We start from the raw sequence: 21734 nt of genomic DNA, 5'->3' as shown, positions 1-21734 counted from the left end.
CGTCGCAATCTGTCCCCGCCGCGCTGAACTCCTCAGAATCGACGCCTGCGATGGCTGTTCTCGTCAACGCGTGTTGCAACACCACACAACAACATGCGCAACATACCAACTCGTCAACCTGCAGGAGCACCTGCGTAGATTGCAATGTGCCCGACAAGGACTGCACGCTTCCAAGCGACGCGCGCGTCATTTTTCCTCGATTCGTCGATATGAAGTGTAGGGGAAGGTTGCGTACAGGTGATCTAGAACGTGTCGAACACACGTGAAGACTGCGGCGCGCACGCCGCAACTCCGTACGCTTTCACTGTCATCGCCGTCTACATCTCGAGAAGAGCGAAAGAGAGTAGAATGCTCTGCTCGTGGATCACAGTGCTATCGGCGCTCAGCGCCGTCGCGCACGGATTCTACGTGCCAGGTCCGTCATCCACCCCGATCTGACCCCACCAACAGCCTTCTCATACCATACAGGTTCCCCCGTCAAATCCTACGCAAAAGATGAACTCGTGCCGCTCCTCGTCAACAAGGTCTCCTCCGACTCCACACAGCTCCCCTACGCCTATTACGACCTAGATTTCATCTGTCCGCCTTCCAAATCAGTACAACGAATCAGCCTCAACATCGGCGAGGTACTCCGCGGTGACCGCACGGCGGGCTCGGATTATCGGATCGCGATGCTGCAGGACGTGGACTGTGTAAGGTTGTGTGAGGTCGAGATCGATACCGCAGGGATTGAACGCGCGTCATCGCTGATTCGGAATTCGTATGTGGTCGAGTGGTATGTAGTCCCCTTGTCCTATATAAAGGAGTAGCTCTCACGATATGATACAGGATACTGGATAATCTCCCCGGCGCAACGACATACCTCTCAGTTGATGGTGCCAAGAAATACTACGCTGCTGGTTTCAAGCTCGGGCTCTTTGAAAACGACCGCGCGTACATCAACAACCACGTCTCTATCGTGATCCGCTACCGTCCCGACACCGAGCATGATGGTCAATTCTACATCGTCGCGTTCGAGGTATACCCAATGTCCGCCCAGGAAACCTCTCCAGGATCGTGTCCGCGCAAGAACGGTAAGGCAAAGCCGTTGTTGTTGGATCCGAGTGTTGAGACAATGACGATTCCGTATTCGTATTCGGTGCATTTTGAAAAAGATACCTCAATCGAGTATCTGCGGAGATGGGATTTATATTTCTTAAACAACACTTACGCAAAGAATATTCATTGGCTCGCAATAGTAAACGCGCTCGTCATAGCCGGCTTCCTAACTGTTGTCGTGGCAATCATCATGCTCCGTACTCTATACCGCGACATTGAAACTTACAATCAACTCTCCGGTGGCGGCGCAGGCGAGGACGATAAGGACCTGTCGGAAGACGTCACCGGGTGGAAGTTAGTCCACGGTGACGTGTTTCGTCCACCGGCTCATAAGGGCGTCTTAGCCTCGCTGATCGGATCTGGCGTGCAACTTGCAGCCATGGCGTTCGCGGTACTTGTATTCGCCGCTCTCGGGGTTTTGAATCCGAGTTATCGTGGAGGATTCATGAGTTTTTCGATCTTCTTGTTCGTCTTGGCGGGGTGAGTACCCAGTGTGTGTCCTCAGTTGTATCGTGCTAATCGTGCAGGATATGTTCGGGATACTTCAGCTCGCGGCTGTATAAGACCCTAAACGGCAAGAAATGGCTCAAAAACTCGCTCCGCACCTCCGTCTTCGTACCCGGCATCCTAGTCGGGCTGCTGCTCATTCTCAACATGTTCTCATGGGCACAATCCTCCTCCTCTGCGCTGCCAGTCGGCACCGTGTTCGCAATCATTCTGCTATGGTTGGTCGTGCTGCTCCCACTTGTCGTACTTGGCGGCTGGCTCGGTTTCAAAAGACCCGCGCTCGAGATACCCGTCCGCGCGAAGCAGATTGCCCGGCAAATTCCACCGCAGCCGTGGTACCTCCGTCCTGCGTACTCCGTTCTCGTCGGTGGTCTTATACCTTTCGCTGTGATTTTGATTGAACTTCTATTCATTCTCAAGTCAGTTTGGCAGGACAAATCCGGGTATTACTACATGTATGGCTTTCTCGGCCTCACCGTCGCCATGCTCCTCGTCACGGTAATTGAAATCTCTATTGTAACCACATACTTCCAGCTCTGCGCGGAGGATTATAACTGGTGGTGGCGTTCATTTTTCGTCGGTGCAGGCTCCGGCGTTTGGATCTTTGTATACTCTGTTTGGTACTTCTTCGCAAAGCTCGAGATGGCGGGCTTTGTTTCCGGGTTGTTGTTCTTTTCGTACTCGTTCATCGGGTGTGTGCTGTACGCTCTGTGTACGGGCACCGTGAGTTTTTTGGCAGCCGCGTTGTTTGTACGGAAGATTTACGCGTCGGTGAAAACTGATTAGGTGCAGAGACGAAGGGAGAAGGAAGGGGCCATTGAGGCGGGACGGAGAGATAAATTTGGAATGGGAATACATTTTTCGCAGATATGGGCATGATGATGTCAGAAACTAGGTGCTGCGCAAGATAGCACTGTTTTCCGTATATATTCTTGCTATTAGTACTTAGTACTGTTCTTATCCATTAGTACTCATCACAATTGTCGGGGGGGCTTTGAGATTTCAATCCGGGTAACCCATTGCTCCCAACGCCAAAAAATCCTGAATGACTTCGGCACCAACATCACAACCACAATCCACATCCATCACGACGACAAAATGGCACGCCTTACAGCGCTACAGCCGCAAATAATTAAAATTTCAGGAGTCGAAGCGCCAAGTACACCCGCGAGGCACAGGAAATTTGCGACAGCAAGCGACGATGAGGAGACTCCTGCAAGCGGGTATTTTACCGCGCAAGAGAGTTTGGATGAGGACGATGGGGAGGAGGATGAGGGAAGCGAAGGGGATGACGATACCATGAGTACGATACAAGTGAACGGTACACCGAAGGGGACCTTTACGCGTACCCCAGCAAACGATACTAAGACAGCCAAATCAACGCCTTCTCACACCGCTCCCGCTGCAGACGAAGATGAGAGCGATGACGATAGCGCGCCAGAAGACCTCTCCTTCTCTGGCACTCGCGACATCGAAATACAGCGCACACGTGAGATTGAGCGCGAAGTTGCCGCGCAACGGCACGCGCTGCGGACGAAGCGGCATGCGGTCGCCGAGCGGCGGCGGGAGGAGGCGAAAGGCAAGAAGGACAAGCGGAGGCGTGTTGCCTCTGAGGCTGAAGACGGCGACGAAGAAGAGGAGGGGCGGGGTGAGGGATTGCCATTTCTGTCGAAGGAAGTGCTCCGACACGTCACGACTACGCCCACACTCGTCGTACCCGTCACAACTACAGTTTCTAAGCCATCACGGAAAAACAAAAGACTAGTCTTTAAAGACCCCGAGTCAACACGTACGGTACTTCTCAAGAACGCGCATGGCGACAAGATCCAAGTACTCGGCACTGACAAGTCGCGTACGCTCGCGCCGGTAGCGAGCTCAAAAATCGCAAAGTCGCGAGCAAAGTGGTTAAATCGGAAGGCGGTGAGGGATGTTAAGAGTCGGCGGAAGATTGTTATATAAGAAAAACGCTGTACAAAACAGCATATATATACCTCGTTGCTTAACTACACGAAGCAATCTATTTCAGTTACTAGTTGGTTAACTGAACTTGCTATCAAGTCGCGCTACTGCACTAGCTATTAGCTTCAACCACTAATCCAGTCCACTAATCACTACATATTAATTGACTGCTTGAATTGCACATGAAAATCAATATCCACCATTTACAAATTAACAGAAATACGGTAACAACTCGTGACTTGAAAGCGCCCAAACACAAAAAGCATACTCCTCATTTTTCCACAGCATGGATGAACCGCTTACACCGCAACAAGATGTACATCAGCGAGGGGTGGCGTTGGAGTATATAAGCTTGAACAGGTTCGAGCCTTTCCGAACCAAGCATAGCGCAGGCATCACCATACCTAGATAACTCTCGTGTCCACTCCCTCTCGGTGATTGGCCGCAATCCCTGGTCCAAGACGCGTCTGCGAAAGTCTGCATCAAAAGCAGGCAACTCCACAAACTCAGCCGCTTCCTGCACGAGGGATTCAAGTGTCAAGTCAGTCTCAGTCGGACCGAAGAGCTGCTCCAGCAATTTTAGATTAAAAAGAGGAGCGCAGTGTGTTGCCGGATGAAGGTTTGTGGGCCAGGAGGACGCCGGATAAGTCCCGGTGATCCCGATGGTGACGGACCGCTTGTGTACGCGCCGGATGTGATTGCGTATCATAGTCTGCTGAGCATCCGGCTTGCCGCACAGAATGCATTCTGTTACGTTAGACTCCACAGTGATTGGTTCGCCGACCAGTCCCTCATTGGGGTCGCGACCATCTACAAGCCTTGCCACCGAGGCGATAGAAGCTTGCAGCGGCGCCGGTGCCGACGGCAGCGGACACAACTGAGAATATGGCAAGGGTGGTAAACGATTGTTGTACCGGTGTCGGAGGGCGTGGAAGAGTATTGCTGAGGCGGCGGCGGTGACCCCACCAAAGGAAGCGACTTCCGTTGTGGCGAGAATGACAAGAACTACTGTGACTGCAGCGGCGGAGGCGTTAGGGGCCACGACATTCGCGGCGGAAACAACTGCTGGAATGGCGAGAATGGCACAAACTGCCGTGCCGCTGGCGGCGACGGTGATGGATCGAGATCGTAGATATCAGAAGCGGAGAATGGAGAATCGTAGAACTCGGCGATAATGGTGCAGTAGTAGCAGCCGTGCTCTTGACTCTCTTGCACGCTGGCTCTTCGCTGGTGCGGACCGCAGTCTGTCGAGATGCCACTTGCGACTCGTCGCTAGTGCGCTTATCCGCAATGCGCTTCACGCCATGCTGTAGCGAATCGCGTTCCGCGGCCGAATGATCCGCATTGCTGAAAGAAGGACTGTAGTGAGGAGAGACAAGATAGTGAGGAAGAGATGAGTGAAGGTGCCGACGCGCTGTAAACTTGCTGCCACTCCGATGTCGTGAATGCTGTCTGCATCACCACACCCTGCACCACTCCTCGTAATCCTGTCAGCTCATACCTCCTGCTCGCACATCCTATCTTGTCTTTTTCTCCATTGCCAGGCCGCGCACTGCCCTCTCAGATTCGAGCGCGAGTAAAGTTGAACCCAATCTGAACTCGCGGCGTTGTTGACAATCACGGTACGTACCCCGCGAACTGTTGACGCAAGCGAATTTTCGTCGTTCCGAGATGGCAGCGGCGACGACGAGTTCACGGAAGCACCTCCACGACCTCCATCCACACCTCCCATTCCACAATGATCGTCCGGCGCTCAATGTTTGCGCCGTTCTCAAGGGCATCGGCTCTCGCGTCAACCCCGGCGCGCGCATTACTTCCGCTCTCGCAGACCCGTGGCGCCGCCTCCAAGAAACCTGGCCGCGTGAACGCTTCGGTTCAGCAGCGCGACCTTGCAGCGCGACAGAACGACAAAGAAGCCCGCCTGCGCGACCAGAAGCGGCGTCTTGAGAAACTTCGCCTTAAAGCGCAAAACACGGAGATCACTCCGGTGACCGTGGATGTGCCCACTGCGGCGCGATACTTTCTTGCCGCAGAAGTCGGCCAGAAGGAGAGCGCTGGCACAGTGTCGATTATGGTGCGTCTCGCGCTGCCGATGCATTTCCAGAGCGTACGTGGATCTGTGCGGCTGCCACGTCCCCCCAAGCGTGAGCGGATCGCGGTGTTTACGGAAGACGAAGAAATCGCGAAGCTCGCGCTCGCGAACGGCGCGACGTACGCCGGCGGCGAGGATCTCATCGCGCGCGTGCGCAAGGAAGATATCGCATTTGAAAAAGCGTTTGCGACGCCGGGGATTTTGACATCGATGCGGAGTATCATGCGGATTCTCGGTCCGAAGGGTTTGATGCCCAACGAGCGACGAGGGACGGTGTCGCAGGACGTAGTTAAGCTTATTTCGGAGTCTACTGGACAGCTTGACTTCCGTACACGCAGCGACACAGTTTCTGCAGTTGTTGCGCGGGCGACGATGAGTGCGACTGATATGGAGAACAACGTGCGTGCGTTTATGGCAGCGTTCCGGCTCGCGATTGCGACGTCCAATTCGAAGCAGAAGCCGCTTATCAGCGAGGTGATGCTCATGTCCACCCACGGACCCAGCGTGAACATTCTCGCTTAAAGGGCGAAATTTTGTTTTGTATATAGAAATTAGATGCATAAACCCAATGTACACTACGCGCGAATGCGCTTAATCTTCTGGCGCGCCTTCTTTGCGGCGGCGCCGCCGCCGACCTGCTTAACCATGCCGGCCATGGTCCGCTGCTGCGACAGCAGCTCTTCTACCTCACGCACCGAGGTGCCTGAGCCCTTCGCGAGGCGCGTCATACGCGATGGTTCTTTGACAAATACCTTGCCGTCGCTGTCGAGTTCCTTCTCGGTCATAGAGTCCATGATGTAGAGCATGCGCTTGAGCCGCTTACCGCTCTCCTCCTCGCCGACCTCACCCATAACCTGGCTCATGCCGGGGATCATACCCGCCATTTTCGAGAGCGGGCCCATCTTCATGATATTGGTGAGCTGGTCGCGTAGGTCGCGCACTGTGAAGATACCTTGCTCGATGTGCTTCATGGTTTCTTTCTGGTCGAGGTTCATGTGCTTGACGTGGTCGACTAGACCCTGCATGTCGCCCATGCCGAGTAGTTTCGAGATGAACTGGGAGGGTGTGAAGGGTTCAATGTCCTGGATGTGTTCGCCTGTGCCGATGAATATGATCGGCGTGTGCGTCGCCGCGACAGCGGAAATGGCGCCGCCGCCCTTTGCGTGACCGTCCATCTTGGTAAGAATGATGGCACCGAAATCCGCTGCGTCCTTAAATGCCTTCGCGTGTAGCTCGGCAGCCTGACCGATTGATGCATCTAGCACCATGATAGTCTGGTCGGGCTTCACGGCCGCGGCAATCTCGAGCATCTCGTCGAACAGCTCCTGCTCCTGCGTGTGCCGACCTGAGGTGTCGACTATGATGATATCGAATTTGTCTTGCTTAAACCGCGCAACGCCCTGCGCCGCCACTACTGCGGGATCTGATTCGGTGTATGACCCGTAGAACGGGATCTTGGCCTTCTGCGCGTTTTGCTTAAGCTGGTCGAAAGCACCGGCGCGAAAGGTGTCTGCGCAAACTAGGCCGACTTTGAAGCCGCGACGCTGATACCACAACGCGAGCTTTGTGCAGGACGTAGTCTTGCCTGCGCCCTGGAGACCGACAAACATAAGCACATTGTTGCGCCCTTTCCGCGGCTTGAACGTCGTGTCCTTCTCTTTGCTGTCCTTCGCATCTGCACCAGCACCTTGCTTTTGCGGGTCCACGAGTGCACATAACTCGTCAAACACAGCCTTCTGCACAAGCCGGCGCCGGTTCAATCCCGGCGCTGGATCCTTGAAGTTGACCTTCTTCTTGATGTTGGTTCTCAGCGTCGCCACGAGCTTGACATTGACGTCTGTCTCGATAAGCGCGACGCAGACTTCCTTGAGCATATTGTCAAGCGCTTTCTCATCGACGACATTCGAGCGAGTCAACTCGGCCATCGCGCCATTGATGCGCCGACCGAGGTCGGCAAGAACCATTGTGGGAGTGTGGTGGGGGGAGGTGAAGTTGGTGAGGATTGGTGTGTGGGCCGAAGACTGAGGAAGTGTGCTTCGTCGAGTTCGAGACCATCGTGAACAACCCTCACCACCTACGCACAGCTATGCCGCCACGGCCACCAGCGCTTCTGCGCACTATCCCGCGCATGAACGTTGCGATACCAAGATGTCCGCCGCTACAACGCACACTTGCCTCCCGTCGGCAAATTGAGCGCGCGACCTTCAAATCGCCGCGCGTGCCACGACCGCGGTATATTGACCAACGCGATGCCGTCCCGACACAGCCTGAGAGCGGATACTACAACGAGGAGAAGAGCTACAGTGATCCAAATGTGGAGACGCTTGAGACCCGGGTGATCTATAACCCCGACGGCGTGTTGCAGCCGTCGGATAGGGTGGCTTACTTGCTGGAGAATCCTGCATTGGTGATTGAGCGGCAGATCGAGTACATGAACGTCTTTATGGTCCGTAGTTATTCATTACACTACAGGTTTGATTAATGCTAATCTGTGGATAGGGATTTGAGCAAGCGAACAAATACGTGTGTGGATATTACTGACACTTTACTTCCCGGCATACCGCTGACATGTGCGTACAGGCCTTGATGGACGTCAGTGGGAACCAGATCGGTTACGCGGAGGAGGTGGATTTTGGTGAGTCTGATGCAGTAATACTCTAATAGTTCTAAGCTCACGATCATAGGCATTATGAAGGCCATCGCGCGGCAGGTCTACCGGCTGCACCGACCGTTCACGGTAAACATTTACGATTCCTCGGGAAATATCGCGCTCCAGGTATGTCATCCACATTAATCATAGCTACTGCAGCTAATATATACAGCTGTATCGGCCATTCTCGTGGATCAATTCGTACGTAAAGGTGAAGGTCCCGGCCACGGTGGAGGAAGACGAACGAATTATCGGCGAGGTGCAGCAGAGCTGGCATCCCTGGAGGCGGCGATATAACCTCTTTGTGAGCGACCGGTGGGTACTCTTTTTTGTCGACGCCTAAGAAGTGCAGACTGACAAGTGTAGAACTGCCGGATCCGATGCGTACGACCAATTTGCCGCGATTGACGCACCAGTGTTCTCTTTTACATTCGAGTTACAAGACGAGCGGTCGCGATTACTAGGTGTGGTCGACCGCAACTGGGTCGGTCTTGGCCGCGAGCTATTCACCGACACGGGCGTGTACATTTTGAAGATGGACGCGGCGACAACGGAGGAGGAGTCGATCTCAGAGAAAGCTCCGGGCATGACACTCGACGAGCGCGCTGTGATGTTAGCGGCGGCGGTAAGTATTGATTACGACTACTTTTCTCGGCACAGTCGCCCGTATGTACTCCGTGCTTGTGTTGTTGCTGGTGGATACTGACGGCGATATAGCGGCGGCGGCTTGTTCTTCTTTGGCGGCGGCGAGTAACATCCTCGCGATGAAGCTCGACTACAACTACTCTCCATTTCACACACTTATAGTAGACAGTGCATTGCAGGTTGGATCCCAAAAGTGTAGCCTAGAAAGACGGGGTGGTGAGCACGTGGCATTGTGGGCGTCGGCGCGGCAAGTATGAAGTGCCGGGATGTTAACGCTGTCGCCCTTCACGTCTTCATCACCACCGCCTCCGTCTGCACCACCAACACGGTTCATCCCTCTTCTGCCCTACGCCTGGTCGTCCGCACGCTTATTCACGCACCCGTGCAATGCTGCCGCGTATACACCGCGTGCTGCCTGCTGTTCTTCCCTGATCCGCCGCACCCTCACCCCGCGACCCCCCCTCCCACAATCACACCTCCTCATACCCCTCGACGTAACCATGGACATCCTGATTGCAGCGGCAGAGCTCTCTGCGCAGGCGCAAGCGCAAGCTGCGACTGTCGACGAGCCTGCCATCAAGACTGAGAACAGCCTGGCCGCCGCTGTAGTCGCGACACCCCGCACCCCCCCGCCTGGTCGTCGTCCCGGCGTCGTCCGCTCCGCAACAAAAGCCATGGCAGAAGGCCTCGAGTCCGGCGTAGCGCGGCTACCCGAGAACAGCGTTGCCGACAGTTCAATCTCTCTCGACAAGTACCGCCTCGGGCTCATGGAGTATGCGATTCCTATTGGCTTGCACGATTTCCAGCGGCATATCTACGAGCAGGTGCTTGTGATCCACTCGAGCGAGATCCTGCGGTTCTGCGACTTTGGTGCGAGCTCGCGCGAGTACCGCGACCGCGTCGGCCCGGAGATGTTGACATTCCTCGTGCGCACGTTGTTGGCGTGCACGCATCCGTACTTGCTCGTGCCGACGTTACTGCCGCGTAACCTCAGCGACAAGGACGAGTCTCGTTACATCGTGCACATCGGCGAGAAGTTCAAGATTCTTGATACTATTCTTACAGTTTTTAAAGACAACGGGCTGAAGCTCGGAATCGTTGCGCGGGAAGGCGCGACGATGGATATTGTCTCAAGCTATCTTACCGGCAAGCGCGTCAAGCATGTCAAGCGCGAAGGCGTGCCCGAGGCGGAATATCTTGCGGCAGACTCGGATCGTGAGGACGCGGACTCTGACGTGTTTACAAAAGCCACAGCCATCGTCGTACCGTCACAAGCCGTCGATAAGGAAGGCCGCAAGAAGGTCTTTGCGCTGCCGCGAGTCGACCTTGTACTCGCTCTAGACTTTAGTTTCGTTGCATCGGAACCACAGGTCCGCCAACTCCGTGGGATCACCACCGGCATGGACGTCTCCCCGGTGCTCCGTCTTGTCACTGTCAACACCTCCGAGCACGCTCTCATTGGTGCTGCTGCCCGTCTCGGCGCGGACGAGTCGATAATCGACACCGCAATTCTAAGCAGTCTAGTCACCGCTGCTACTTTGCTACGCGGCGACGCCGGGAAACTTCCGGACCGCGTCGCCAAGGAACTCGCGGCACTACCCTCACGGCTGCCAGAATGGCTTGCGAGCGGTGCGCAGCGGCCGCCGCCTATAGCACAGCTCCTCGAGACGCCACATCACGGTCTTCTCGCCGCCGACACTCCGGCCTCGAACCTCTCCACACGCGAATTATCTCTTGGCGACGTGCGTGAGGCGCTGAGCATGTTATCCCAGGACACGATTCTGCCACAGCTGCTCACGGTGCTCGAGTCGGATAACCACTCGCCAGTGAAGCTTACGATCGAGGAAACAATTATGCATATTTTAGAACACACAAGGATTGCGGATGGCATTTGGCGTGAGACGGGAGGACTGACGTCGGCGGTGGTGTTGCCGCCTCCGCCTGATGATAAGATAGCAGTGGACCACGTGCGGTTATCGGATCTGATGGTATCGACCACCCCGCAGCCGGCAGTCCACGATGAAGACGAAGACGAAGATGATGATGACGACGAGGACGAAGATGGTATGGATCTCGACATATCACCAAGCGCCTCCTCACGCTCCTCATCCTCCTCGTCATCCTCATCCTCATCCTCATCCGACGCAGGCCTCTCCATCGAGCAGCAAGACAACCTAATCACAGACCTACAAAACCAGCTCCGGGCAGCACAGACGTTATTCCGTACCAAAGACAACGATCTGAAAGACCTACGTGGCTATCGCGTGCGCACGATGCGCGAAAAGGACGCCGCTGACGTGATGCTTCGTGCTATCGTATCCGAGCAGGACGTACTGCGCGAGCGCTCCGATGCTGCGCGCGCGCGATTTACGAAAGCGGACGAGGCAAAGACGGAGTTACAGATGCGGATAGCCGATACAAGAGCTGCGCTGCGGGTGGCAGAGGATATGTTGCTCTCATCGACCTCCGGCGATGGCGCGGCCGCGGAGTTGCAACGCCAGCGTGCGACGCTAGAGCAACGGGAGGATGAGGTCAAAAAGTTATCCGACAAGATGCGCAATCGCGACACCGAGACGGAGTACATGCGCACGGAATACGAGCGCGCGCGCGCGGCAGCTGCACAGGCTACGGTTGAGCTGGCAGAAGCAGAGAAGAAGCTTGCAACGCTGCAGGAGCAGGCTGACGCGAACGTGCGTGCGGTGAAGGCGTTTAGGTGGGACGACGAGGCGGCGGCGAAGGACGCTGAGATCGCGGCTATGGCTGCGAAGGTCAAGGGGTTACTCGAAGCACTGCGCAAAGTACAAGGCGACCGCGTTACCGCTGCTACCGGTCGTGGTCGTTATGGAGTGCGCTCTAGTAGCGTCCCGCGACGGGGTTTAAGCCCTGCGACGCGCTCGTCTCGCGCGTCTTCGCCGGCCACAACGGCCGCTACATCAGCTACAGCGCCGACGACGAATACACCGACATCGTCGTCAGCCGCGCTAATGCCGTTTGTGGTCGCAGCGCCGTCGGGGTCAGCGGCGGGTGGAAGCAACGGAGGAGGCGGAAATGGTGGAGGAGGTGGTGGGGTGAGTACGCATCCTTTGCAGAAGGTGCAAGGGCCGGAGTGAGTAGGTTTTTTGAGTGTTTTTGTTTGTTATGTATACTATTAGCACGGTATAGACAGCGTTGAGTATGTGATATGAATCGTGGAAGAGGCGGAGGGCGAAGTGTGTCGGAGCGAGCGGAGCGGATGAGGAGAGCCTGCTGAAGTTGGGAGATGTTTGGAGAAATGCCGGGGAGCCCATATTGACGAACCGAGGCCATTTCACCACTCCGCACTCAACACCTCCACAACCGTTCCGCGAGAGTCATTGTGTATTCGTCGCAGTCCACTCGTGCACGATGGCCGCCGCCAAAGACATCGATGAAATCTCCGCGCCATCACCACGTCCGTCGACGTTGTCATACGCCATCGACGCCGTATACCGCCATCTGCACACACCTGCCACGCCGAGCAGCGGTGACACAAGCACAACAGAACAAATCCTGCACGTTTCACTAGCCTCTTCGCCCGCCAGCGCAGTCACGGAGTCGTCATTGTCAACGAAACAAGCACACATGTCTGCGCTCAGCGCGCTGCTACCCCAGATACAAGCGGATATCAACAGCTACCTCACCGCTCGGATCGAGGGCGAAGCTGCGGTCGACGCGGGGGATAAGGGCGAGGAAGAGCTTGCGGAGCGGAGGATGCTTGATGGCGATGAGGACGGCGAGGACGAGGATAGTGAGGAGGCGGAGGAGGAAGACTAAAGATATGCATCTCTGGGTTGAATTACAAAACTGGCGTTTTTTTTTTTTTGATGGAGAATGAAGTACTACTACATTTATCTAATGCTGCTGTAAATGCCGGTAATCAATTGCGCCTTCTCTTCCTGCCCTCCCCACTGCATCTGCTTTACCCCGCCAAGCCGCAATATGGCCTTCCATGCGCCTTCTGGTACGCGCACAAATACGGCTCAATGATCAAACACAAATACCCAGCCAGCACAACACCGCCAGAATCCGAAACGCCCACCGCGCCGAGCGCGAATTCACGGTCCTCAAGTGGAACGGTATCCGCGACCTCCAGAAACGTGTTCACGTACGCGGCGCCGCCGAGAAGGCCCTCGTAGAAAATGATAATGAAGATTAAGTAAATGCTCGGGATGAAGTTGTATAGAGATTGGAGGTAGAGCAAGATTGCGTTGACGAGTTGTAGGATCGCGGGGAGGTAGAGGTGGTGCACACGGACGAAGGGTGAGGAGGATCTCGAAATGAACACGCCGACTACGCATTTTGTTAGCAATAGCTCACTACTCTCCACAGACAGTGTACTCACGTTGGTAAAGCGTGCCATAAGTCACATATGCGTCACGATACTCATCGAATGGCATCTCGTCAAGCGGATACAACAGCGTCGGCGCGATGCCCTGGTTGATCACATACTCTCCGATATACACAAGCATCAACGGGACCATGTACGGCCAAAACAGCGGCGCAAGCCGCGTCGTTGTGTATCGCACCGAGTCCATTACTGCTTGCTGCGTCGTCTTCGGCGGACGGATAGTATTCGTCGACGCGTTATCGCCAGAGATCAGACTATACCGCCCGTTCTCGACATCCTCATCCGTGCCCACTGCGCCCGCCGCTGCTCTCCCTCCGCTAACAACAGGCGCAAACCCACTCGACTGTGCCGCGAGCGTCGGATCAGGCGGCGGCGTCGCGCCGCCAAAATACACGACCAAAAATAACAAGGGCAGCAAACTCGACACAAAAATCGTACCGCGCACGCTCATGCGCAGCCACGTCGTACACACGAGGTAGAAAAACGAGCCCACCAGGCCCGCGCCACCAGTACCAGACGAAAACGCGGCCATGCTCAATTTTGGATCGAAGAAGTGCGTGAGTTGCAAGAACGTCAGCTCGCCGAGCCCCGAGGACAACGACGCGAGCACGACGCCGACTAAACGCGCTGGCACAGAGTTCAGGAACGCAACGCAATTCATGCCGCCGAGGGATAGTCCCACGAGCAAAAATATCCGCAGCGCATACGGCAAGCGATGCACAAAGTACGGCGCCGTGAGCTTCACAAAGAACGACGGCATCACGTCCGCGAGCAACACAGTGCCCTTCGGCACGTCTGCACCAACAAGGTCAACAGCAGACGAGAGAATAATCACGTATAACACATTATTGACGAGTCCGTAGATCCAGAATGCAGCGAAGATGCGGTAGCGGTCGCGGCGTGTGGTGAAGAGTGGCGGTGACGAGGTTGGGCTTAGCGGCGGCATGCCTGCGTCGTGTGCATCCGCGTCGGCGTCATCGGCCGATTGTAGGTTGAACTGCTCGCGCGCCATGTTGCTACGCGCGCTGGTACGCAGTCACGAGTTCGTGGGCGTGGTGTTATCGACGGAGTGTGTGGTGCACCTCCCTCTGTCCCACAATCTAATCTACAGTCGTGCGAGCACGTTCCCAGCGAAATGCACCGTTCTGGCAGGCAGCGATTGCGCCTACCACAATGCACCATCAGCAGCGAGCAGCTACAAGTCAAGTTCTTTTTTTGCTGAGCTAGATATCAACTTCTACTATGATCTATTGGTTGGGCCGATGTACAAAATGTACTGATCAGAAGGTGGTGGCGGTCACCACATCGAACTCCCAAGCTTAAGCGCAGTGACCACCACGCCTGGCATCGCAGTCTGCGGACAAAGCGTGTCGATTGCATGACCACTATTTTACTCACCCCATATCTGGCGTGTGATTTGTCTGAGATTCCGGTTTCTAGAATCTCTAGCAGGGCTTGTACAGAGCACAACAGACGTGGTGGTGTGACGGTGCAGGCTCTGTATATCTGGTCATATCTGTGTTGAAGATAATGTCCTTGTCAACTGTGCCTCTCTCGACATCATCCACCAGTATATTACCTTCGTTCTGAAACTGGCTGGTGTAGTTGCGTTTCACTGTTGGTGACGAGGGACGAGATCGGCGCGGCACACCAGATGTGGGGTACCTGCTGTGGATTCCAACTGCAGGGCGAAGCAGTCGGCAAACCGGGAGAAGGCGCTGTCCCGGGGTTCTCTGCACGACACGTCGATTGTTGGTGTGTGTGGAGAGCAGGTCACAATTCTTCCATTAAAACGAAGCACTCGTTGGCCAGAGCAAAGAACTCTCTCAAATATCACGCTCATTGCTGCATGATCTTTAGAGAGCGCGTGGTTGACATGCCCTCCTAAATTCTGAATTTATAGATTCAGCCATGAACTTGCGCGTACTTACCACCTTTTGGGTTTTCAGTCTCAGAGCTCGAAAACAAGTACACTTTAGCAAGCACTAAAACTAGCTCGACAACACACGTAACTTACGCGACTTTCATAGCGTAAGTGGTTGACAAAGATGCCAAAATCCTCGATCCCACGGCGTAATCACGAGCGAGAACATGCGAGAGCCAGCGGACGAGTGCCCTATTTACAGTGCAGCATGAAGCGGAACGCCGCGTGTAATAGTTAGCCGATCCCAAATACATATGTCCGGTCGGCATGTACGACTACAGAATCTACCTGGCACTCCCGCGCGAGATTTGACCGAAGTTGAAGGAGGCTCGGCGCGGAATTCGGTGGCACACGTTGGGGGATAGACTTCGGCGACCAGACCTCGGTGGCTAAAACTGTCCATGCGTGCCAAACGGAAACAAGAACAATCGAAAAGCTGCAACACGCCAACGCTGCTGACTACGTCGAGAGCAGCATCCCGGCAAGTCGTCTGTACGTTCATTGCGGAGAAAGTCGTGGGGTAGAAACCCTATTCACGATGCAGCAGACCTGCAGGAACTCAAAACCGTGCCCCGCGTGCGAGACCGACGGCGCAGTAACCTGCAAGTCAGGCAGGAGACGTCTCCAAACAGCAGTGTCTGCGCCTTACGATTGGGCGACTATCGTCATTCCAGGAACGCGCACTCACGCTGCTTTCACTATTCCGATCGGTACTCTACACCAGCCGACGAGTTGTCCGCCGACAGTTTGGACGAGCCGTATGGGCCGTACGTCCATTCGCAAATACAACTGTTGTGCGCGTGAGAGATGAAGAGACTGAAAGTGTGCAGTTACCTCTCGAATCGGGATCCTCTGACGCCGCGCCAACAGTTCGATCCGATACACTCACTGACTGTACCTGAATCCGCACGCGAACAAGCACATGAAAGCTGAAGACGTACCGTTAGACGAACCGCTCCGGCGCGCAGCTAGCGACCGATGTCCGGTAACCTAGAACACAACGTCAACGCGCTGATATGCAAACCTGCTCACCCCGTTGGACCGCGTTGAAGTTATGCCGTCCGAGCGCCCAACACGTCCGATTAGCTCGCGGATCCTGGAGAGCTGGAGATACTCATCGATATTTTGGACCAGACGACCGGCGACCTAGAACAAGACAAACTTAGCGTACTGATGACATCTGACAACACTGCTCGCTGGTGGATATCGCGCCGCAGCCGCCGTCCGGCTTCCTAGAGAAATTCTGATTAGCCCGCGTGGCCAGGCAAGGGAACCACATATTTGTGCACTGATACTGAGCACCCGGCGACCGACGACCTATAGCAAGACCTCAGTGAACTGATAGCAACACTAATTAGCTTACCGTCGAAGTCGTGCCGCAGCTGACAGCTGAGCTCCTAATAGGATCTGATTAGCATGCGTCGCGCGGCAGCGGGGAATACTAGTTCGCGGTCGGAGTGGCGCGCGAGGCTTGCGACGCATTGGTAGAGTGCCTGCTGCGAGTGCTAACCCACGCTATCAGAGATACTCGTGGCCGATGTCGGTCAGATGCCGACGCGCTGGACCTAGACAGGATCCTGCTGCTGATGACACTCCTGGACGGCAACCCTGCGCGCACGTTGGACAGACGCCACCGCTGCTCTGCAGCTGTTACTGGCTCGTGTCTGCTGCCAGTTAGTATAGGACGTCAGCACAGAGTAGGCGCTGCGTGTGGCTAGTGCGGGCTGGCAGTCGTCAATGGATGGTTGGACGGATGGCTGTGGTGGTGTGCAGACGAGAGAGACAGAGAAGCCGGACGGGCGAAGCGGAGAAGTGAGTGAGCGGACGCGCAGCTCGCGGCGGCAGACATCTGGCACGATTAATGCGACTATATATGCTGGATTTTGTTGGGTACAACACGCTGGGGTGCGCGCGCTTGGGGCGTCGCGCCCGCCACGCGTGTTCCACAGGCGCAGCCCGCGCGACGCACGCGCAGAACGCGCCATGCTAGCCAATCAGCAGCGGCGTGTATGCAGAGACATTTATGCGCTTCGCTTGCTGCTTGCGAACCAGCGATTCAAGCGCGACCGAGGCCGGCCTTGCGCGTCCAGCGTTCACCAGCGGCCAGCCAGCAGCCCGTCCACGAGTAGAGGCGCAGCGGACTCCTTCTGCGCCGCGTTTTCCCACTACGCTCGTACACCCAAGCGCTCGGCGCTCAAGCAAATTATTCGAGGCCGCAGTAAAGATCTGGACAAACCGAGAGAACTCTTTGCGCGACGCGTGCTGTTGCTCGTGTTCGAGCACGCGTCGCGCGCGCGTCGTTAGGGTTTCGCATACGCGAACGCCAACAACAGCGCGTTTGCTGATCACGCGCTGCACTCCTTTCCCCGCTTTCTCTTCTACGGTGGTAGTCTGATACACTCATCGACTCGCTAGCTGTTTCACTTCCCCATCATCCGTACAGCTGCGGACACGAGTGTGCGCCCTCGCAATATTACTGTCAGAAAGCCCAACCCATGGACCCTCCACCAGCTTAGAAAGACAGACAACAGTCTTTTGCGTGGACCCAACCTTTTGTGGCGGACAGGCAGAGTGGTGTTGTTACGGCCAATCCATATCACCATTTCTAGCAAGCACGACGGACAGAGACATTTTTGGTGGAACAGGAGCAGCTTGTGCGGTAAATAGGGTCACGAAGCTCGATTGTTGGCACAGAATATCAGAACTCACAGCAAATTGCGTAGCACAGGAGGGTTCAGCATTCACGAATTTAATAACAAGAAACTTCCTTAACAAGGCTGCTCAAATATTGACGCTCGTCTTCGTCCTCTTACTCTGCGACTCGTCCGCGCTCTTGTCCTGCGTGCTGGCTTGTGGTGCACTAGTAGACGCCGAGGCCGCAGCGGTAGCGGCGGCGGTTGTTCGCGGCGGTTTTGCGCGCTTGCGAATGAGACCTTGCCCGATGAGTGTGACGGTGGCTGGTGGCTTGACCTGGCCTGCTAGGTGCGGCTGTGAAGGACTCGACGATACTGTGGGGGTGGATGATGATGCGGTGGATCCATCGTTGGAATCGGCCTTGCTAACAGGCTTCGTGCCATGCAGAACAAACGCCGAACCAGCTGGCATATCAGCACACAACTGGGCTGTCGCATTCCGTGCCAACTCTTCATCTGAATAATCTGACGTGATAATCGCGTCATGTATGCGCAGATACACTTTACTCTCCACCACCGCGCCGGGCAATCCCCCCTTCTCATGACTCTGGACCTCGTCCTCCCGCGGCACGACGACGCACCCCTGCACGCCGAGAATCCCAGAGACAAACCCCATCAAAAACTCCTGCCGCATTTGGAGTTCCAGGAAAAAGCGGTCGACAGAGGTCGTGCGATCGCGTGCTTCGCTCGCGAGGACGTTGAGGAAGCGGGATTTTGGGTCGTCGGGGAAATTTGGGATTGTCGCGACCGCCAGGCGGTGGTCGCCGGTGGACGGCGTTGTAGCAGCGGCCGCGTTGTTCACACCGTTGTCGGTGTGGTCCTCGGTGCTGTCACTTGAGAAGATATGTCCGTCAGTCCACGGTGGAGTGAGCACCGATCTCATGTACGCCGGTTCCGCGCCGGGGATATGTAACCGGGCTAACGCAGACCCCATCGCCTGTTCCGCCATCGGTCCCAGCACCTTCATCCACCACTGTATCAGCTCCCTATCCGACAGCACATGCTTCCGCGCATTCTTCGCGGATCCCAAGAAAATATACTGCGGCTGCGCACGCGCAAAGAGACATATTCGCGTTTGCACGCCAAAGCGGGCGGTCGTTTCCACGAACGCGCGAATGATCGCAGCGACGACGGCGCCGATGGAGAGCGTGGGGAGATGGTACCCTGTAGTGTCGGCCTTGGCAATGAAGATAGTGGTATAGGAGGCGTTTGTGTAGACGTTGAGCTCGAGGGCGAGGATGTGAAGACGGTTCGGCGCAGTGAGTGTGAGAAAGTGCGTTGTTGCATTGTCGGAGCCGCAGGTGGTTGAGGACGTACTCCGCGCAGCCTTAGTAGCACCCCCTTTCTCCTCCTTGCTCGGATCCCGCGTCAACGCGTACTTTGCCGGCTTCGTCGCGACATGATGCAGCGTGTAATCCCTGTCATCTACTTCTTGCCGTTTGGATCCAGCGACGTCGAGGTCTGCGCTGCGCGTCGTGTGCTGCGGTAGATGACGACTGAGGTAGTGATTCCAAATACCGGCAGCGCCACCAGGCGGAGAAGCGTGCCCCATTTCGATTCCAGCATCGGTGTGCGATTGCGTGGTGCGCTGCGCGGAAGGGAGGAGGGCCCTCTTGCATCTCGGATTCAAGGGACCGTCCTTCGCCCCCCAACCTTAACTCTACTTGACGACGTCCCACGCGATGTCAAGATCTCTCCACGCAACTTACATGATTGTTCTAAGCGGTGTATTCTATTTAGAGCTCGCATTTGAAAGGTGACTTGTCAACGCATGCGAGTGCGTCTGCGATCTCGGCTTCAGTGTACTCATAACCCTGCTTGACAGCGCCAAAGGCCGTGAAATCTGACACTGCCTCCGCGGATGTCAACTCCTTCAGCGCGCCAAGTAGTCCTGCCTCCTGGAGTTCCCTTGGGGTGCGTGCGTACGTGCCAGTTGCAATCAAGTGCTTAGTAAACGCGACTTTCAAGTCCCACGTGTTTTTGCGGATGAAGCGGTCATGCGCCGACCACGGCCGGGGGAACATGCCGTGTGATCCCGGCGCGAGTGCGCAGAGTGCCTCGACGAATTGGCAAAAGTTCGAGCCCATTGGAAACGGGAGATCGTGGTATGCGCGGGGGTCGACGACAGATTCGTACATATTGGCGAGAAAGGCGCTTTGGATCGCGAGAGGCGGGAGGGTGAGGCGGCCGGACCAGACGCGAGCAATGTAGCATGCTTGGGCTTGGGATGTGCGGTAAGGCAGGCCAAGGCGGGGAACTCCGAGGACGACGAGGGTGGGATCGTGAATGTAGATGAAATGCAAGTAGAGGGATTTGAAGTATGTGCCGTCGGTGACGATGGGGTGAGGGCCGTTGTTGATATGCGGGAGGAAGGGGAGCGTGCGCATGTATCCGCTGTGAGTGGCAGTTAGAGATGTTCTAGATAGGCTGACGAGAGAACGTACGTGGCATAAATGACCCGGTCGACGCCGGTGAGCACCGTGCCGTCTTCCAGGTGGATTAAGCCGTTCTCGGGGTCGAAGCGCTCGATGATGTCCACGTCGATAATGCTAGGATGTGGGATTCCAAACCGCGCAATGGAGCCAGGCTTCACCGATTTGTAGACTGTGGTTCCGGGGACGTACGCGAGCTGAAACGCGATATCGACAGCGCTGGCGGCGTTGCCGACCACGACGACCGTCTTGTTGGCATACTCCTCTGCCCGGCGGAACTGCTTTGCGTGGATGATGCGCCCCGGAAATTGGTGGCTGTACTGGGATATACCTTTGACGGATGGTATGTAGGGATCGTTGAACGCGCCGTTTGAGATGCAGATGGCGTCAAAGTGCAGCTGCTCAGGCGGCGCGCCGGTGTCAAGGTGCTCGACGGTGACAACCCAGTCGCCGTCGCTTTTACGGACGTCGAGAACGTGTGTGTTGTAGGAGATTAGGTGATTCACGGTTTTGGAGTATGCGTGCAGAAACTTTTCCAGTTCAGTGCGAAAGATGAAGAGGGGATACTCGTCCTGTGAGTATCCATGCAAGTCATAGGTCATCACAGACGCCGGCACGTTTGTGGTCAGTTTCTCGTAGCACGGCCCGGGGAACTCGACAAAGTTTCCATGCTCGTCCCGCAGCGGCTGCAGAGTGCGAGAGACATTGGTGGAGGGGAACGAGACGTCGGTGTCGATGCTATCGGAGTAGTTCCACAGACCGCCGGGGGCGGCGTTGCGCTCGAAGACGGAGATGACATCGAAGGCTTGTTCATCGAGAAGAGCTTTGGCAGCTACAAGGCCGCTTGCACCGGCGCCGATAACCGCGACGCGCGTAACTGGACTCGGCGTTGTCATTGGGGGAGTGGGGGAGGAGGAATAGCGTTCGAACAGAACGTACAGTCAACACTATGCGCGGGGGAGCGGATATTGCAAATTCGGTGCGCCGGAACTTTATTTAAACCCTAACCCGCAGCGAAACCCCTAGCCCGCAGCCGGAAGAACGCGGGCGGGAATCGCCGGGCCGGGAATGCCCGGGGGTTAGGGTACTGAGCGGACGGCCGCATCGGGCATGCGCTGCGCAGGCTCCCGACAAGGCAGCTGATCCGGGGCGCCGCGGCCAGATCAGCGTGCGGGTGCGCGCAGTGCTACGGAGCTATAAACAGCCAGCTGACAGTACCTTAGGGCCAATTGAGAGGAATTGAGCAGTTCTGCGGCAGCGCGGAGCGCAGAGTCGCCGGCGCACGTGAGCGCGGGCGGGAGGAGCAGCGGGGCGGCGGGGAAGTGGGGGAGTTGGCGGTGAGATTTCAGTCGGTACGCTCCTTATAAG

The 21734-nt window shown here is 56.0% G+C and overlaps 10 protein-coding genes across 10 annotated transcripts; 6 read left to right on the top strand and 4 right to left on the bottom strand.

Annotated features, from left to right (window-relative positions):
- Positions 1-50: 50 nt before the first annotated feature.
- On the top strand, positions 51-2391 carry V1518DRAFT_437431 (uncharacterized protein; the record flags this gene model as incomplete). The annotated part of the gene is made up of 4 exons (XM_066906323.1): positions 51-62; positions 525-775; positions 829-1578; positions 1626-2391. 4 exons carry the CDS (start codon positions 51-53, stop codon positions 2389-2391), a joined length of 1779 nt encoding a protein of 592 aa, XP_066760088.1.
- A 283-nt stretch (positions 2392-2674) lies between these two features.
- Positions 2675-3753, top strand: V1518DRAFT_414396 (uncharacterized protein). The gene has a single exon (XM_066903568.1). It carries the CDS (start codon positions 2704-2706, stop codon positions 3562-3564), a length of 861 nt encoding a protein of 286 aa, XP_066760087.1. The 5' UTR covers positions 2675-2703; the 3' UTR covers positions 3565-3753.
- A 1459-nt stretch (positions 3754-5212) lies between these two features.
- On the top strand, positions 5213-6251 carry V1518DRAFT_414394 (mitochondrial 54S ribosomal protein uL1m). The gene has a single exon (XM_066903567.1). It carries the CDS (start codon positions 5303-5305, stop codon positions 6176-6178), a length of 876 nt encoding a protein of 291 aa, XP_066760086.1. The 5' UTR covers positions 5213-5302; the 3' UTR covers positions 6179-6251.
- V1518DRAFT_414393 (SRP54-type protein) lies at positions 5921-7678 on the bottom strand. The gene has a single exon (XM_066903566.1). It carries the CDS (start codon positions 7618-7620, stop codon positions 6232-6234), a length of 1389 nt encoding a protein of 462 aa, XP_066760085.1. The 5' UTR covers positions 7621-7678; the 3' UTR covers positions 5921-6231.
- On the top strand, positions 7611-9215 carry V1518DRAFT_414390 (uncharacterized protein). The gene is made up of 7 exons (XM_066903565.1): positions 7611-8102; positions 8156-8179; positions 8237-8291; positions 8341-8432; positions 8479-8621; positions 8673-8972; positions 9024-9215. Exons 1-7 carry the CDS (start codon positions 7743-7745, stop codon positions 9058-9060), a joined length of 1011 nt encoding a protein of 336 aa, XP_066760084.1. The 5' UTR covers positions 7611-7742; the 3' UTR covers positions 9061-9215.
- Positions 9216-12263, top strand: V1518DRAFT_414389 (class II histone deacetylase complex subunits 2 and 3-domain-containing protein; the record flags this gene model as incomplete). The annotated part of the gene is made up of 1 exon (XM_066903564.1): positions 9216-12263. A coding segment is annotated over one exon (2846 nt), but the record flags the coding sequence as incomplete, so codon positions are not given.
- Positions 12264-12335: 72 nt separating this feature from the next.
- Positions 12336-12743, top strand: V1518DRAFT_426557 (uncharacterized protein; the record flags this gene model as incomplete). The annotated part of the gene is made up of 1 exon (XM_066905993.1): positions 12336-12743. The coding sequence occupies one exon, from the start codon at positions 12336-12338 to the stop codon at positions 12741-12743; it is 408 nt and encodes a 135-aa protein (XP_066760082.1).
- A 145-nt stretch (positions 12744-12888) lies between these two features.
- V1518DRAFT_372820 (CLN3 protein-domain-containing protein) lies at positions 12889-14263 on the bottom strand (the record flags this gene model as incomplete). The annotated part of the gene is made up of 2 exons (XM_066901407.1): positions 12889-13259; positions 13312-14263. The coding sequence occupies 2 exons, from the start codon at positions 14261-14263 to the stop codon at positions 12889-12891; spliced, it is 1323 nt and encodes a 440-aa protein (XP_066760081.1).
- A 3561-nt stretch (positions 14264-17824) lies between these two features.
- Positions 17825-19586, bottom strand: V1518DRAFT_414380 (histone acetylation protein-domain-containing protein). Its single transcript, XM_066903563.1, has one exon. The coding sequence runs from the start codon at positions 19484-19486 to the stop codon at positions 18023-18025; it is 1464 nt and encodes a 487-aa protein (XP_066760080.1). The 5' UTR covers positions 19487-19586; the 3' UTR covers positions 17825-18022.
- Positions 19587-21690, bottom strand: V1518DRAFT_414379 (uncharacterized protein). Its single transcript, XM_066903562.1, has 2 exons — positions 20379-21690; positions 19587-20328 (listed from the first exon to the last, which is right to left on the bottom strand). Exons 1-2 carry the CDS (start codon positions 21260-21262, stop codon positions 19671-19673), a joined length of 1542 nt encoding a protein of 513 aa, XP_066760079.1. The 5' UTR covers positions 21263-21690; the 3' UTR covers positions 19587-19670.
- Between the last annotated feature and the right edge of the window lie 44 nt (positions 21691-21734).

Source organism: Limtongia smithiae (assembly GCF_038497785.1).
Source record: "Limtongia smithiae strain NRRL Y-17922 unplaced genomic scaffold V1518scaffold_4, whole genome shotgun sequence".
NCBI lineage: Eukaryota > Fungi > Ascomycota > Lipomycetes > Lipomycetales > Lipomycetaceae > Limtongia > Limtongia smithiae.
This window is presented reverse-complemented; position numbering and strand designations above follow the sequence as displayed.